Source organism: Triturus cristatus, chromosome 6 (genome assembly GCF_964204655.1).
Source record: "Triturus cristatus chromosome 6, aTriCri1.1, whole genome shotgun sequence".
In the NCBI taxonomy this organism is placed as follows: domain Eukaryota; kingdom Metazoa; phylum Chordata; class Amphibia; order Caudata; family Salamandridae; genus Triturus; species Triturus cristatus.
Genome location: NC_140589.1, coordinates 1,678,860,429 through 1,678,879,249, shown reverse-complemented (window position 1 = coordinate 1,678,879,249; position 18,821 = coordinate 1,678,860,429). Strand labels below are relative to the sequence as shown.

The window sequence follows — 18,821 nt, the reverse complement described above, 5'->3', positions numbered from 1 at the left end:
AAAAAACTGTGAACAAAAATGTAAATACAACTTTCACCTTAAAGAATAGGCAAATACTTTTGAACTGATCCTCCTTGTTTATTATCGCAAATGAGGGCACCTCCAAATACGCAAATTCAGGCTTTGCAATGTACAAAACAACTGTTGTGTTTGATTTAATAGCCTATAAAGTTGCACCATCTATAACTCTAACCTATGCCACATACAGGGTACACATGACCCCTAACTTGCCTTCGTTCACTAATAGCATTGCCAATGAGAGGGTTGTGGCGGGGGGGGGGGTGCTTGAATGTTTTTCAGTTCATTTAAAAAAAATCTTATTTTTAATAATCTGATGTGCCAAGGTGAGGTACTACTGTGTGAAGTTTTTTTAATCTTTAAGACACCGTACCTCATTCTGACATAATCTGTGCTGCATGATTGACATGCCACATATTTTCAAAGCTCAGCTCGAGTACAGACTCTAAGAGCCAGAACCGACTGTTGGCTCAGCTGTCCCTGTTAATATATTGTTTCGCCCACGTCTGCCTTGCACCATAGTCAGGGCCACTTTAATTAATCGGCAGAAGAGGACCAAATTATGCAGCAGGGTTGAATTATGCGACAAGAAAAAGAGTTCTACGGCATAATGCTGCATATTTTGTGAGAATACTTTTATTTTGACGTTCCACACATGCTAACACTATCTGGGCAAATGTTTCACCTCATTAGTACCAAATGACACCCAAAACGTTTGCCATCTGCAAGAGGTGTTCATCGGCTGCTGTATGAGCATCCTCCACCTCTAGGACACACCAAGTTGGCCAATGTGCCCGCCGTGCATATCCAGTCTCTCCTTCATATGGTCCAACCTTGTAGTGAATGTGTCAATTTTTGAATAGGTGGCATTGAGGCTATGTTTCAAGTCCACAAACATTTCCATGATGTCCTGATCAAGCAGGGAGGAGGCCTCCCCAGTGGCCTCTTGTCGCAGAGTCTCTGAATTCGCATCCGCCACATTCATGGTTCAATGGGTCTGGAATGACTGTTTCGGCTGCTTACTGTCTTGTTCACCCATTGCGTCTGTAGGGGGGCAGTGTGATCAAGCAGTAAAAGAAGTAGGGCGAGCAGGGGAGTGGATCAAGTGTCCGCAGTTCACACAGGTTAACACCCGCCACACCCCTACACCAGGGGGTCCAAGCGGATCCAGATTAAATTCCTACTGCTACCAAGTGTATGTAATCTGCCACTGTGTGCAGTAAGTCATCCCAGGTGCTGTCCCAGTCACCCCTTGGCCAGCCGATGCCAGGAGTGCCCCACACTGCCCACTCAGAACCTTAAGCTAGAGGCATCTCATCCAGCATCAAAGGCCCCCCCCACCCCGTACATCTGTGGTCAACCGCTACAGCTCTCCTCCAAATGCCTCCAATAGGAACAGACCACCTCCTTCAGTGGCCCCCGTGCGGCAGGCCGAACAGCCCACGAAGATCACCAAGGCGCGCCCCTTACCCGATCGCCTCACAGGTCACTGCTGCTTCAGAAGGATAGCCGCTGAGGGAGGCCAGGCCGCTGCACGTGGTCTGATCCCAGGCCAATACAGGGCCTAGCACATCAGCAGGATTCACCGGACGACACCATCCCAAGCAGCCCGCCTGCCCAGGGAGCCAAGTCTCCTATATCTCTGCACGGGTACCCTCAAGGCTGCACTGTCATATCGAGGGTACCCTCTGGGTGCGATCACTAGGTATCTGGGGACCACAAGCCCTCCAATTTAATGATTCTGCCAGATTGTCATCTCGGCAAGCAGAGCTGCATTAAGCAGCAGCCATCTTACTGCCTGGCTCTCGGGCGCCCCCATCTGGGGCAGCACTTTAGCTGAATTTTGCTCACTTGTTGCAGGGGAGTACAGCAGAGTAGTATATTCTTCTCCACCCCTGGAGCCATTTCTTTTATTTCCTCCATTTGATGAGCAGATCTGATCTTGGTGGAAGGAGTATGGTACTTTGGCAAAGGGGAAGCCTCCCTCTTCAACTGCTGCTCTGCCATTATTGCAAGCTGCACTGTTGGAAAGGTATATGCCACCTCGCGAGTTGTCTGCTGGAGTCTCTGCGTTAGGAGTGAAGTTGCTGCTGCCCTTTAGTTTCAGAAGTGGTCTGACCAGGGTAGGATCTGGGGCTCGGTACTGGGGAAATCAATGTTTCCAATCTGATCCACGGTGGTAATTGCTTTACATTTTGCTGAGAGGAACCTACTTTGAAGAACTTTGTGCAAGGAAGTTATAAAAGAGCTTGATCAGAAGGGTCCTGTGAAGCCGAGGGGAGTCATGTTTCTTTGAAAGAATTCCTTGCTGACCTGTGAGGTACAGAAGTGTAGTTGCTGCCCCCCCGCCCCCTCACCATTTTGCCATTGGGCGAAGCACTATGAAGTTCATCCTGAAGTCTATGAAGATTTCTGAAACTTCATTGTCACAGACTTTGCTCAGTTTCTGACCTGTTTAAAGCATCCCTGTATTTTAATCTCCTAATGAATGTCAATGGCCTGCTTCCTAGTGGAGTGGATTAAGGAACTATTATTTTGTCCTTTGTCTTATGTTTTCGCAAGACATTTTTACTACTGAGCTTGTTCTTAGTGTTTTGAACTGCAAGAAGGGGAAGGGCCACTGGCAATTCGTAGTGCAGCTGACTGGCAAGGCCTTTGCTCACCTCATGTATTGAGACATGGATTCACAAATTCAGCAGGCTCATCGGATCCCATTTATTCTTGGCAGCAACACTGGTCTCTCAAACACCCACCAGGCACACCCCGCCCTATCTTTATATATGTGTGTAACTTCTTACTAAGGCAGACTTTTTTGCTGAAAGCTCGCCCTGCATCACCTGTGGCGGTTGACTCTATGCTTATCTTTGTCCGGTCTGACTTCTGCAAACCCACAATGGACAGGCGTTGGAAACTTTGCCCGCTGGTTGATCCCTTAGAAGAGGTTGAGGCTCAAGTATTTCTGAAAGAGCTAGCCAGGCTTAAGACCGATAATAATGGCTGGGTTCAGATCTGCCTTACAGAACAGTAGGCTGTTCAGGCCCATAGCATATTGAAGGGGTCTACATTGTAGATTGGGTTGGTTGTGGTCAATGTAGGTTAATGCTTTACTGTTCTTCTGTCTCACGGTTGATGATGTTGACTTAGTTGGTGTAGGTTTATCTATAATAAAGGTAAGCTAGGTTCTTCCTGTGTTGGGTCATAAGGTGCTCATTTCTTGTTTTTGTTCTTTCTATCTTTTCTTGTTCAGTGGCAGGCGGGTGGTGCTTGATGAGGCATGGGGAGGTAGTCTCTCAGGGCTGTCCAAGTCCATCGACAGCCTCAGGGTGGGGGTGATACCCTTGGTTGGATCGGGGGTGGGGGGTAGGTTGTGCTGCAGGGTGGGGGTGGGTTTGTGTTTGACAGAGACCCATCTTGCTTTTAAACATAGTTTCTTACTCCAACAACTAGGCTGCAACATCATTAGAAGTACCTACCAGTCTGTTTCCATCCGGGGGATTGTTGTTATGGCAGCCAAGAATGTAGAGATTATGGGGCTGAAAAAGGATGCTGACCCAAGGGGGAGATGGACAATTGCGCAACTGGTAATACAGTTAAAAATGTGTTGTCTGTGCCACCTATGAGCCAAACAAATGATCCTGGGGTATGTGATATGCTTTGCCTTGATTTGCTGCATTGGTCTGGGGAACTGCTATAATGGGGGTTTTCAAGTGTGTAACAGATGACATCAACTGCCCCAATCATCAAGTTCGCCTGCTTGCACGGACTGACAGATATTTGGAGGGCACTGCATCCTGCTATCCTGTTTATACTTTTTTTTTTTTTTAAATACCCGCAGCAGCATTACTCGAGGTTTGATTTGGTATTTGCTACGGGGCATTTGATACAAGGCGCTGAAATGGAAGTCTGTTCCAGAATTACCTCTGATCAAAAGCCCATATTATTGTTAATCAAAATTTCAGCTTCAACGGGAGAATGGCATCAGTTTTCGTTCCCCCGACACCTTCTTACAAATCCTGATTACTCTAAACTCATAGCAGGTTGTTTTATGGAATTTGTGGGAGTCAGTATAGGTACAGCGTCATCGCTGGTGGGGTGGGATACAATGGAAGCTTACATTAGGGGAATCACAGCGCAGTTTAGCTTGAGCAAAAAGCCAAGTATGCTAAATGGTTAGGCAGCTGGGCCAAGCAGTTTCACTACTGGAAACACTGTGTGCTAGGACCATAAGTATTGGTGGCCCGGATGAGCGAGCTCTCCATCTTCAGTTGAAAAATAAACTGTCCCTTTTGGGGCAAAGCTTGAAGGAGGAAGTAGCTGCTTTTCCCTCCAAAAATAAGGCCATCCAATAAAAATATGGGGAACAGGTGGGACGGGTCTTGGCACACCCATTTTCGGATAAAAGGGTTAAATACTTCATTCAATATATTAAAGGTAGCAATGGATTCGTTTATACTAACCCTGGGGCTATCGTGGAGCAGTTCTTACTTTTTTTTATCAGGATTTGTATAGCCAATATCAAATATCGAGGTTGTCTGGGCTCAAGGCATATATTCAGAATAGTAGTCTTCCACGTTTAGAAGAATCTCAAAGGCTGCCTCTTCAGAAGGACATCACTGCTGGGGAAATGAAGGCTACTTTGGCGGCTTTGCTGTCCGGAAAGGCTGCAGGGGAGGATTCTATACCATTGGAATTAGAAGATCTTTAAAGATATTATAGTCTTCCCCCACCCCCTCCTTAGTGTGATACAGAGCATTGATAAGGGTGGTGAACTGCCCACCACGTGGAATATGACCAACATACTATATTCTTGATAAGGATAAACCACCTGGAGAGATGGGATCACACTGACCCATCTCTGATTAACTCTTACACTAAACATTGCTAAAATTTTACGATCTCGGCTTGCCCCCCTTCTCACTGGTTTAGTCTCGCAACAGCAACATGGCTTTATTCTTGGAAGGGGCACCACCAGTCACATTAATACAGCAATTGCTGCGTTCGAAGTAACTGAAGAAATCCGGGAAAGAGCTGGGTATGACATTATTGGACACTGAAAAGGCCTTCAAATGTGTGGTCTGGGACTTTCTGTAGGTTATGAGCGGGGGCTTTTGGGGTTGGTGATTGGTTTTGCAGATGGGTGCAGTCCTTCTACAAGACTCCATGTGGCAAGCTTGTTTATTCTGGGATTTCTTCGCTACATTTTAAGATACAGCAGGGCACAAGGCAAGGGTGCCCGCTTTTCCCTCTTTTGTTTGCTCTTTATCTTTAACCTTATTTGCAATCATTGCTGAACAATTATGGCCTATGGTCTCTGGAGATTGTGAACTGAAAATGAGTGCTTATGTTGATGATGTCACTATGTACTTGACCAATCCATCTGATGCTATGAAATGCGCGATTGAAAGGCAGACCGGTTTGACATACACTCTGGGTATAAATTAAATGTAGCTGAAACTCTGTTAAATATTGAATTTTAGGTCAGCGGATCAGGTGGTATTAAATTGAGTGCACGGGTCGATAACATCATTTTTTTTATTTTTTTTAAATAAATGTATTTATCGAAATTTTGGATATACAGACCAAAGAGAGCATATGGCATTCTCAAACACTCTGAAATAAAGAAAAAACAATAACTAAATGATAACAAGGGGAAACGGGATTATAGCGTAGTTACCATGTATGTACATGTCGTCACATCACAGAGTTGTATTGTAAACAATTGCATATGTGTCGTCAAGTGTGTCATTGACAAAGATACAGTTCCGCCCATCCAACACATTTCAAGGTGATAACAGGAGGCAATACATAAAATATAATACCCGACATTCATCTGGTGGACCATGTATGATATGGCAGAGATTCAACAGATATATCTATTGTGATGGGTGACAAAAAGCTTCATGCAGCATTGTGTCCGCTATGGTGGGATCATCTGAGTGGAGGAGTCGGAGCTTTGTTGTCGAAGCCAGGTGGTGAACAAACTCCAAATATCCTTGGGTCTGGACCAGAGTGGCATGAGTTCCCAGTAAGTGGATAGTTGTTCCTGATAAAATGCGACATCCCGTAGCCAAGCCTTTATAGTGGAGGCAGGGCATCTGCCCCATAGCCACTCTGCCCTTAGCCAATAGGAGCAACATGCGATGAGGAGACGATTTGCAGGTAAGGCGTCCTTGACATATCCAAACACACCCACCAGAGGAGAGCAACAAAACTCCTGACCTGTAATTTCTTTAGTATAGTAGAACACTTCTCCCCACCCACACCCCCACCCTCCAGAACTTAGCAATCCGCGGGCATTGCCAGGCCAGATGCAGAATGGTAGCCTGTAGGGCAGTGCAACGCAAACATCCATGATCTGAACATAGACCCATCTGATACCTGGGTGCTGACATCTACTGTTCTTTTACCTGAAGGGGAAATAAGCACAAAACTGTGAGACACGCCAGGTATGGTAACACATGGAGAGAAATATTGCCTTTCAGTGGGAAATGGTATAGCTCAAAGCTCTGTTTTTAATATAAAATCTGGGCCTTTGGTGGTCCTATCACTGAAAATACAAGATTTTAAAAAAATATTATTGTCTACGGGTGCTCATGGAAGACAATTTCTATGGACTGGAATCTAGAGAATGCTAAAGTGATTCTGGTAATTTACTGACCTCTGCTGGTCGTTTTCTATCAAGAAAGTTAAATAGAGGCAGTTGCCAGAAAGAAAAAAAAAGAGTGCCGAAGCAGAAAGCAATTCTGGTATTTTACTGACCTCTGCTGGTCTTTTTCTATTAAGACAGTTAAATAGAGGCAGTTGAACAGAAACAAAAAAGTCCTTATGCAGAAGCAGACAAGTCCTAGGGCTGATCTCCAAAGCCCACAAAGTACATACCCATATAAGTATATTCTAAAGTATATACAAAAGGTCTCAAATGCTCGACCTAAAAATGAATATACTCCCAAAATTCTTATACTTATTCTGAGCAGTTCCACTTAGGGTCCCAAATTCGTTTAAACGACATGAAGGAGCCATACGCAGCTTTATTTCGGGATATAAGCAAGCTCGGTGAGCTCTTCCAGCTCTAAAGCTTCTGTACAGGCGTGTCTGGGGGGAGGCTACAACTACCGGATTTTGAGTTGTATTACTGAGCAGCGGTTGCTGGGTGACTGCACAATTTGTTACTTTAGTTGAATCAGATCTGTCAAAACACGGATATCGACTAGCCTTTGGGTCGCATTGCAGGCTTTTTTTCTACCGATTGATGGACCCAAACTACTATAAGCGGGTTAGATTGAAGTTCATTAAGGATATTATTTTTATTTGGTGCGAGATATGCGCGAAACACTTTCTAGTGTTAATAAATGACAATACACCATTATGAGATAACCCGGCATTCCTGGAGGTATTTCATGACTATTGGCAGGGCTTGGTCACGATTAGGGGTGGAAACGGTGAGGCAGCGATATGATCTGAATGTATGCACTTGTTTGCTGGGCTTCAAACCTTTTATGATATTCCCTAACACAATTCTTTTAAATACCTACAGCAGAGGAGTTAGTTTTTGTCTAGATGTAAGGCTCCTATCGACTTGGTAGGTTCTAGCATCATGACCTATTTGCACAAACCTAGCAGGAAATCCTGTCCTGCATGAGTTTTGGGTAGGGGTGTGTCAACTGACCGTATTATGCTGTGCTTTGAAATGCAATTTACTCCAAAGGAAATAATGATTTGATATAGAGCGGAATATGATTCCGGTCTAAGGCGGCTGTTGTCTATAATCATTGTCTCTGATAGACTTTGCATTGCTAGATGCTGGGTGTCTTCAGCCCTGCCGTAGGCCACGGAGTGGTGGTCTAACATCCGGCAGACAGTCTGAACTCTCTCTCGCCAAAGTAAGCGGTATCTGCTTGCATCGGAAGTTTGACAGAATCTGGTCGGGGTTCCAGTGGGAGTCATGGAATAGCTTGCAAACGTAGCTTTTATTTATCTAACGTGGAACCGAAGGTTTTGACGGGTCTCTGTCTGTCTGTTTTTTTTTCATGCAGGTTTATGGATCAGGTACAGTCTCATCCGAAAGTGGGTGGGGTGATTATTATATTCTATTGTTTGTACTCCGTTTTTCTCAAATTTCAGTTAATCCTTAGCTGCTTCTCTTATTTTGTTATTTTGTCTTTGTTACACATGTATTGATTGATTCTGACAAAATCAAATTTAAAAAAAAAAAACTGTTTTGCATTGTGCGGTTTTGCTGTTGCATATAGCACATAATATATTTTTCTTCTGTGGATAGTTTTGTTTCTCTGGTCCCGCTACCCAAGGTTGGGCAAATAACTCTGTGGGAGCCCTCTGTTAAATGTGTGTATAGTTCTGTGGGGTATTGCCCATCTGGACGGCTTCTCACATGGACTCCATGCCAGCTTTGCTTGGAGGAATAAACTTGGCCCTTGCCAGGATTATTCTGATGCCATTCCAAGTGATGGACTCTGTCTGGAAGCAGCGATTCTCTGCAGATTGCACTGGGTGGTGGATGGTCCCTATCTGAAGGTTATGAAGATTTCTCTGCTTTAGAAACCTCCATATTTTCTATTTAGATCATTGCAGTGCCCATCTTCCATATAGATGCATTGTTTCTTCCATATGGGCTGGGATATATTTTGATGCATAGTTAGTTTTGTATTGTCTACCACACCATCTCCCTCATAATATAGTTCTCAGATAGTGTGACCTTAGTGTGAAGGACCCGATAAGCTCCTGGTTCAGGAGCTCTTCTTGTAGGGTGTTTTAGCTGAATATCAGACTTCAACACACATTCTTTTACCACCCATGCCTATACTTTCGGGACATTAGAACATGTTGATATTTACAACACTCTTTAATAACAAGTAAGGCTTTACTACTTATGGCGTTGCACTGTAATGTGCTTGCATTTTCTGATATTCATAAATATATATATATGCTTATTGGGGGGAAGGTTCAACCACATGCTCCCCTTTAAAATATTTGTTTTTTAAATATTTCCTATTTTGTTTTATGGTAAACCCCACTTCTTAAAAATCCTTTACCTGTACCCTCCCTTAGCTAGGACTCCCTGAACCATTTGATTACTCTTAAATCCCTCTTTTTATTTAAAAAAATATATATATATATATATATATATATATATATATATATATATATATATATATATATATATATATATATATATATATATATATATATATATATATATATATATATATATAATACTGGCATTTAAAAGAGAAAAAAAATACCTGCGTGTGTAGTAAATTACCAAAAGAGGGCCTGCATGGTGAAGACTGCATACCGGTACAGCTCTTGGGCCTTTCTGACAACATTCATTTGAGTATCCAAGCAAGAAAACCTCAAGGAACAGGCTCCTCTGAAATAGCTTTTCTATGTCCTGTTGGCCACTGGTTCTACTTTGTTCAGCCTGTTTTTTTTTTTCCTTGGAAAAAAAAATGGGATTGTTTGCATGTACTTTGTGAATGTGCCCTTTTTTCTCTTGAACCAAGTGTAGTATTTCTTTTCAGAGATGCCAGTTTTCTATTATAGTATAAACAATAAAAAAAAGAAATGAAAATCGAAAACCATCATCTGCTTTATAGTATCAGTGATTGGGCCATGTTATATTCACAGGGTCCAACAGTTGTCGTTGGAGACTAACATAGGGCCCTTCTGAATGCACTTCATTTCATACCTATTGAACTCTGGCAATTTCAGAACTGCTACAGAAACTAAGAGGAAATCCTTAGCACTGCATCACAATCGAAATAAACTACTCATTTGAGATGTATCTTCAGTATGACCAATGCTATCCTTGCCATGCACAGATAAGTCATTCTAGTAGATATTATGGAGATCACCTGGAACCACGAAGTAGGTGCTTCATCCTGTGCGGTTGCTGGTGCCGTAGAGGTTTCTTTCTTATCTGTATCATCCACACTGTGTATTTTGATAAAACTGCAATAAAATATTTATGAAGGATTGTTTTTCAGGCCACCGTTCACTGCTTACAACCAGAAGATGCTGTCAGAAAAAATAAAGGAAGGAAGGTTTTCACGAATACCATTTCGTTACTCCGATGAGTTGTATAAAATAATTGTCAAAATGCTGAGTTTGAAGGTAAACACCTTTCTTTTTAATATCCTGCCTTTTAAAAAATATTTGTTTACATTTCCTCTACTCTAATTTCCCTATCAATACTTCCTTTAGCTATCCATAGTTGATCATAATTTCAGTAACACTTGATCATACAATGTAGGTATTTATTTTGGTAGGTCCTCCAATAATTCATTAATGTACTAGTTTGTGATTTTGTGTACATAGTAGAGGATTTTATGCTCCGTTACTGGTTTATAGCTGGCACTTAAGTCAGTCTTTTTGTACTGCAGGTTACTGATGTTTGATAATCACTTCTGAAATGCATTTCCTTCATGTTGAAATGTTTTTATAAGTATTATGTTTGTAAATCGTCATGTAAGTGCATTCAGATTTTTTTTTAAACTTTGTTTCCTCATGCTTTCTTCATCCTCTTCTTTACAAACTATGCCGCTTGACAGACTCCTGTTGTCGCAGCAGCTACCCACCTGTATCATAACCTTTATATGTGATTCTAAAAGTGTGCCTCTGCCTTCCTTTTCCTTTTTTCCCCATCTGCCTACTGGCAGATGCTCTTTCCGCATAAACCGAGGCAGAATGTCCTTCATGCACAGAGAAGTTTCTTCCCGCTGAGCCGTTTACGGTGGTGGTTGCAGGGACAGAACAACTCACAAATGCATTGGTGCTACAGACTCCTGGCGAGGTACACAATTGAGCCCCAATGGGAAGCACATTTGCTCTTTTGGGAGGTTGGCTGTGTGTTGGAAGCATGCAGAGGCAGTGGCCAAGGCCAACACCATTACGTGATAAAGTCCCGATGATGCACAAAGAACGGCTAGACCTGCCCGCCAGTAGACGCTATGGTATTGGTATCCAGGAAGCATGATAAACAATTAAATGATTGGGCCTTTAGTTGCTTTTCTTTCTGGTGAGAAATCACTCTGGGACATATATACAACTAAAGTATCATCTATTCAGCTGAAGTAAACCATATTAATAAATGCATATTCTATATTGTTGACAAAGTTGTGAGAAAATCTGTTTCTTTTTCTCATTGACTGAATGAGAGGAAAGGGACTATTTGACAAATATGAGCAGTGAACCATGACCAGCATACTGGTGCATTGGCCCTCTATGGCAGTGATGCAAAAGGAATGCAAAAATCCAGAATAAATTATGCTGCTTATCCACATCTAGTCGCAGATTACCTACCTTTTGAATTTCCCAGGCATCAGATTGGATCCCGAAGATTTTTCTCTGAGCAATAGCATTGCACACCTGTAGGTGTCGTTGGTCAGCTCCGCGTGATTTCCATTCCTGGAATTGACATCCGTGCCGAAAGTGGCATTCGAATCACCTATATAGGCGTCAACTCAGTGCACTGACGTCCGATCTTTTCTTTCCATGCCAGTCAACCACTGATCGGTGAAGAGAGCTACCCTTTGTAACTTTTTGACAGGATTTTTAAACATTCTGTTGACCCCTTTTTTGGTGTGAAGGTTATGTCAAGGAAGACTTCAGGTTTCAAAATGTGTGGCACCTGTCACCGCTCCATGTAGGGCCTGTCACCACGCCATGTAGGTGACGGACCCATATTTGGTTTGTCTCTGGAGCATGACTCTAAGTCGTGCTCCGACTGCCAGGCCATGGCCCGAAGGCTCTGAGGGAGCAGTCCCTAAAGCGGCTTGCGGCCCGGCAGGTGACCCCATGTTGCTTGATGTCTTGGAGGTTGCAGTCCCACTTGGGAGGAAGGTCCGGGCGCCACTCCCCAAGTCCTCTTCCTCCCATTCAAAATCATCGGGAAATTCAGTTTTGAGGCATAGGAAGCACAAAGTTGAAGTGTGCTTTTAACTTCTCCCAATCCATCACCCGACGCGACGGAGGAGCCTCGGCGTTCAAGGCCTCACTCTTCGGAATTTGCACCTGGGTCGACTCTGCGCCTTCCTGATTTAACGGGACCTGGAGCGACCCCACCCAACTCAGTGAATTTTATAAGGCCATACGTTTCCTTTTTGGGCAGCCTGACTCCTCCAGCACGATTTCAGGGTCCGAGGTGGGCTCCATTGTGTTCTGCGCCGGCGGCTCCAGTGCTGATTCCCCCCTGATCTGCATCTACGTTGGTCGTGCCACTGCGACCTTACCGACACTGCTCCTGATGCCACCGGTGCCCACCAGAGATTTCAGCCCCATTCTCATCCCGGATGACCTGGAGCCAGTATGGCATGACTCGACGTCGATTCCGGCACCAACGGGGCCTTCAGGTCCTAGGTCGTTTCCTGAGCCTTATTCTGAATGGGGTAGTAGTGGGAGAAGATTGGACTCTTTAGAAAGTTCAAGCACTTTAAAAAAAGGGGGCCGTAGAACCCGTACCTTTATGCCAACAAGGCACAGCGGTCTATTCACTCTACTTCCTTGTTTCCAAAAAGGACAGGTTCTTAAGACCAGTCTTGGACCTCAGACCTCTAAACCGATACATTCTCTCAGAGCACTTCCACATGGTCACTCTTCAAGATGTCATTCCTCTACTACAGCAAGGCGGCTTAGTGGCTGCACTCGACCTGAAGGACTCCTACTTCTACATTCCAGTTCATCCGGCACATCACCAATACCTCCGATTCATATTGAACGGCTAACACTTCCAATTCATAGTGATCCCATTTGGGTTCACTACAGCCCCCAGGGTTTTCACCACATGTCTTGCAGTATTAGCTGCTCACCTACACAGGCAAAACATACACATTTTCCCATACTTAGATGATTGGCTCATCAAGAACACAACTTTTCAAAAGTGTTTCAACTAACTCAAGCCACCATAAAACTACTTCACCATCTGGGTTTCACAATCAGTGCTGTCAAATCCCACCTCCAACCCCTTCAAATACAGCCTTACCTAGGAGGCATCCTCAATTCACAACAGGTGATAGCTTACCCCAATGCTGCCCAGATTTAGTCCTTCTAGGCGGTCATTCCCCAGTTTCAGCCTTATCAGCAGACGACAGTAAGGACAGTTATACGTTTCCTCAGTACAGTGGCTTAATGCATAGCCATAGTACCTCATGCCAGACTCCATGTGTGTCCATTGCAAAAGTGCTTAGCGCTCAATGGTCTCAAGTGGAGGGTAAATTGGAAGATCTAACGTTAGCGAGCCGTCAAGCTTGCCACTCGCTGTAGTGGTGGAATACCAACAATCTCTTTAAAAAACGGCCTTTCCTAGACCCAGTACCGGAGAGAACCATAACAATGGACGCCTTCCTCACGGGTTGGGAGGTGCATTCACAGGATCTGACTGTTCAGGGACACTGAACAATCAGCCAAACGCATCTCCATATCAAACACCTGGAGTTGCTAGCTGTTCATCTAGCGCTCAAAGCCTTCCTTCCCCACCTTATTGGCAAGGTATTCCTGATCAAAACGGACAGCTTGAATGCCATGTATTGTCTGCAAAAACACGTGGGCACTAGGCCCTTTCAGCTTGCTCATCGAGCCCAGAACATATGGAGTTCCCCACCAAGTGCTGTCCAAGGCAGGACCTTCTGACGCAGAACCATGGAGAAAACCCCAGGTCCCTCAACCTTGCGACCTTGCTCCTGAAGTCCAGAGTTTGGTTACTTGCATCTACTACAACCTTGTATGGACCTTCTCAAAAAAAGCAAGAAGCCCTACTACTTGGGCCTGTTATGCTGCAAAGTAGAAAAGATTTGTTCACTATTGTCATTCAGTTCAGGACAATGTCTGTTATTTATTTAATTTAGATACCTCCGGTCTACCTTTGACATCTATAAGGCTACACCTAGTGGCAGTAGCTGCATATTTCCAAAACAGGCAACCATCTTCTCTATTTAGTATTCCAGTTATCGAAGCCTTCCTAAAGGGTCTCAAAAGAGTAATTTCTCCTAGGATACCACCAGCTCCAACTTGAAATCTTAACGTAGTGTTAAGGCTAATGGGCCCTCCATTCGACTCCCTACATCTTGCCTCCTCCAGTTTTTATCCTGGAAGGTAACCTTTTCATTGCTATCACTTAACTCAGACTCGTCCGTGAGCTTCAGGCACAAACTTTAGAAGAACCCTTCTTCCAACTACATAAAGATAGGGTGGAACTGCGTACCAATCCTAAATTTCTTCCATTGGTGGTAACTAAGTTCCACTTAAATCAGTCCATCGAATTACCAATATTTTTCCCAACCTGACTCAGTTGTGGAAAGGGCTCTACACACTTTAGATGTAAACAAGGGCCCTCATGTACTTATTGATAGAACAAAATCATTTAGAAAAACACAACTCTTTGTTGCCCTTTCAAAACCACAGTGAGGATGTTTCATTTCTAAATCGGCCATTCACGCTGGATTGTCAAATGCATCCAAATCTGTTATGCTAAAGCCAAAAGAACACTACCTATCCTCCAAAGAGCTCACTCTATTCACAAAAAAGCTTCATTGGCCTTCTTGGGCAACAGACCTATTGCTGACGGGTGTAAAGCAGCTACATGGTCTACACCGCATACATTTACAAAACATTACTGTGTAGATGTCATGACTCATCAAAAAGCTAATGTGGGCCATGTGGCTCTATGTACACGATTTTAAACCACTGCAACTTCTACAAGTTAGCCACCCCTTATGAAGGCCAACTGCTTTACAGTCTATGCTACTCTACAAGATGGATGGACTGCTGAAACGTTTTAAACTCTCATCCCAAGTCGCAGATCTGGGTCAGTGTCACGGGGGCACCACTGGGGGCACGGCTTCTGACACACAACCCGAGGGGATGCCTGATTGTTCCTTTACGCCTTGGCCACAGGACTGGTACGGGCCCTTTAACTCCACCAGAGAAACCCGTGGGGAGGAGCCGACTGTCTGCACGTCAGACCACGTCATCCAATCGGAGAGCCCGGGACCTGGTAAAACGAACCCGGAAGAGAAGGACGCGAAAGCCGGAGGAAGCGAGGAGAGCCGAGCGAAGGAGACGGAGCAGGAACGAGTGAGCAGTGGAGAAGGAGAGACGACTGAAGGAGAGTGTGGAGTCCGAGAGACGGCGCCGACGGAGCCAGGAGGCCAACGGATACGCTACTCGCCCCGCCACGTTCCTGGAGGAGCGTGGCTGGGAAAGGTACGTGATCGTATCTTGAGTCTGTCACAAGTACGGGGAGGGACGAAGTGAAGAGGGTGAGGGAGGTCACGGGAGTACGGGGAGCCTGAGTGTTGAGGATTCTTTTTCTGTGGGTCAACCACGCTCACCCCCTCCAGCCTTCTCTACCTACGTTCACCTCCTTACTTCACCTGAGTTACAGGAGTCACAAGAGTTGGTGGTAGCCCCGGTGATCCCTCACACCCCTTTCCCCCCTCAAAGTGCCCTTGGTCCCTACAACCCTACTCACCTTTGTGTCCCTCTGTATCTCTTCCCTGGGTCACGGACGGAGGAGGAGGAGACGGTCCCTACGGAAGAACCGGACGGAGAGAAGATCCCTACAGAGGAACCCTTAAACCGGACACTGACTCCTGGAGCAACAGACCTCATCCAGAACATCAAAACAAAGAACGCTTATTGAGCCAATAAAGTCCGCTTCTTTACCTCATCAGTGAGTCCCTGTGTTGGTGTATTAGGTGAACCACCTCCCTCCCCACATCGTCCCTCACAAGTGGCGAGCCAGATAGGAGTCTTGGAGAATCAGCATCCGAAACAGGATGGAGGCCATCGTACATCAGATGAAGGAAGGACAGGCAAAGCTCGAATGGGCGGTAGAGAAGTCGTCCAGTCAGGCGGAGGCGGATCGTGCCGTCTTTACATCTGCGATACAAAACCAAGCAAACAGCCTGATCAAACTAGCAGAGGGACATGCCCAACTCCTGATCACACTGGGACAGGGTAGAGCAAGCAACCCCCCCTGGAACCGTGGTTCCTCTTCAGAAATACGTACCTGGAGATGATCCTTTGGCGTTCTTCTTGAATTTTGAACGTGCCGCGAGGGCCAGCGCCTGGCCGGCTGAACGCTGGCCCTTTTACCTCGCGCCCCTCCTCACGGGAGAAGCCCAAGCAGCTTATCAGACAATCAATCCAGATGGGACAACCGCCTATGCTGCACTGAAACAATATGTGCTGGATCGATTAGGCGTGGACGACGAGACACACCGCCTGAAGTTCAGACAAGAGCGAGGAGCCACGGGTGATCTGCCGAAAACCTTGTTCTTTAAGTTAAAGGGAGCTGCGGATCTCTGGCTCAAACCTCATGAAGGCAATATGAATGAGGTCATGAATAAAATCTATTTGGAACAATTCTTGGAGGCGCTCCCCTATGCCACTCAACGGTGGTTAAGACAACACGCCGGTCTGACCCTAGAACAGGCCATAGAAATGGCGACGGCTTACTCCAGGGCCCAGGGTCGACCACCCCTTAAAGAATCCGAGAAACACATCCGTCCCCCAATGCCGGCGAGACTTGAGAGAAAGACCCCACGACCCCTTCCAGAGGGAAACCGACCCCGACTTCCCCGTCCCGAGAATCCCCCTTACACCTCCCCCCAATGTTATGACTGTGGAGAATGGGGCCATATAGCACGATTCTGTCGTAAGAAAAGGGAGAAAGACGACGAACCCATGGACATCAGCTATGCACCCCGCTCTGTCCTATTCGCCCAGGAGTCAGGCCCCATATTTTATGTAAGTGTGACTCTTAATGGCAGGAGGGTAAGGGCTCTTCTTGACTCGGGGTGCAGACACTCTGTCATAAAGCGGGAATTGGTAGACCCTTCTTGGCTCATATCTGGGAAGACAGTACACATACGATGTATACATGGGGATGTAAGGGAGTACCCATTGGCTAGGATCACCCTAGAGATCAACAATCATATACAGTCCGATGTAGTGGTGGGGGTGGTGGACGAACTCCCTGAGCTACTTATTATAGGGATTGACTCCCCGTCCTTTACCCCCCTCTTGCAAGCTGCGATAAATCCCATGAAATATAATGTGTGTCTCACCCCTGAGCCTTGGGCGAGAGATAATCACTTTCGACTGGCCCAGTTAAACGATGCCAGTCTCACCCACGCTTGGCAGAAAGCGCGAGATCAACCGAATGTTGGAACTCGTGTCTATCCCGCATTCATAGAAAAAAACGGACTGTTATACCGTCTAGCGAAACCCGACGCTGTTCCCCAACTGTTGGTTCCGGCTGGATTCAGGGACCAAATCCTCTTTTTTGCGCACGCTCATCTTTTAGCAGGGCATTCCGGAGCAGAAAAAACGGGGCAGGCCATCCTACAACATTTCTTTTGGCCGGGGGTCTATGCTCAGATACAGAAATATTGCCAGGAGTGCCAAATTTGCCAGAGGCGCAATCCCTATGTTCCCCCTCCAGTTCCGTTAAATCCTTTACCCATCATTGGGACACCCTTCGACCGCCTCGGCATGGACCTCATAGGGCCTCTCCCCAAATCCGCGAAGGGTCACCAGTATGCACTGGTGTTGATCGACTATGCTACTAGGTACCCGGAGGCGTTCCCACTTCGGGCCGCAACAACTACTGCCATCGCACAACGACTCGTGGAAGTCTTCTCCCGCATGGGCTTTCCACGAGAGATTATCACAGATCAAGGCACTCCCTTTGTGTCCCGGTTGATGAGGCAGGTCTGTGACCAGTTGCACATTAAACATATCACCACCTCTGTGTACCACCCCCAGACAGACGGACTAGTCGAACGGTACAACGGGAGTCTTAAACTTACCTTGAAGAAGCTTCTGTCTGGGGATGGCCGGCACTGGGACCAATTACTCCCGTTGGCCCTGTTCGTACTCCGTAGCCAGAAACAATCCAGTTTAGGGACCTCCTCTTTTGAGTTATTGTTCGGGCGTAAACCCCGAACCTTACTCGAGATCACCAAGGACAGTTGGGAACGAGAGGGGTTACAAGAGGCCGAATCCCTACTGGATTATACACAACAGTTACAAAACCGTCTCCATAAGTTGCGAACATTGGCCCATACAGAATTGACGGCGGCACAGGTCAAACAAAAAACCTTCTATGACCGAGGTACGAAGTGGCGGGAGTTGGATATAGGGGATTGGGCCCTGATACTTTTACCCTCCTCCACCCACAAATTAAAAAAGGAGTGGCAAGGACCATTCAAAGTCCTAAGAAAGATAGGGAAAACTACATACATTCTGCAACTGAGGGGAAAGAGGACCCAGATGTTCCACATCAACTTACTGAAGAAGTGGTTGGGACCCCCTCCTTCAGGAGTTCATACGGTCTCCATAATCACCCCTCCCTCTCATACCACTCTAGAGACACCTGTCAATCCCGATCTCACGTGCACCCAATCCCGAGAAATACGGTCTCTGCTGATGGACTTTTCAGACGTATTTTCTGATCAACCAGGCAGGACCCAACTGGCCGAACATTGTATCCCTACTCCTCCGGGGGTGGTGGTGAAACAAAAGCCTTACCGGATCCCTGAGGCTCGACGAGCCGCCTTTCAGGAGGAAGTGTCCAGGATGTTGGGATCGGGGGTCATCGTGCCTTCCCATAGTAACTGGTGTTCCCCCGTGGTGCTGGTACCCAAACCGGATGGCAGCATCTGGTTTTGTATTGACTTCCGCGCAGTGAACAAGGTATCCAAGCAGGATGCCTATCCTCTTCCCCGGGTGGATGAACTTATAGAACGCCTTGGTGAGGCCCGATACATCACCACTATCGACCT

The 18,821-nt window shown here is 45.8% G+C and overlaps 1 protein-coding gene across 1 annotated transcript in view; it reads left to right on the top strand.

The window, feature by feature from the left end:
- NEK2 (NIMA related kinase 2) overlaps positions 1 to 18,821 on the top strand; it is a 180,022-nt gene that overhangs the window by 83,741 nt on the left and 77,460 nt on the right. Inside the window, exon 5 of the mRNA XM_085612857.1 lies at positions 10,023 to 10,149. Within this exon, the coding sequence (XP_085468983.1) occupies positions 10,023 to 10,149 (127 nt within the window). The remainder of the gene's footprint in view (positions 1 to 10,022; positions 10,150 to 18,821) is intronic.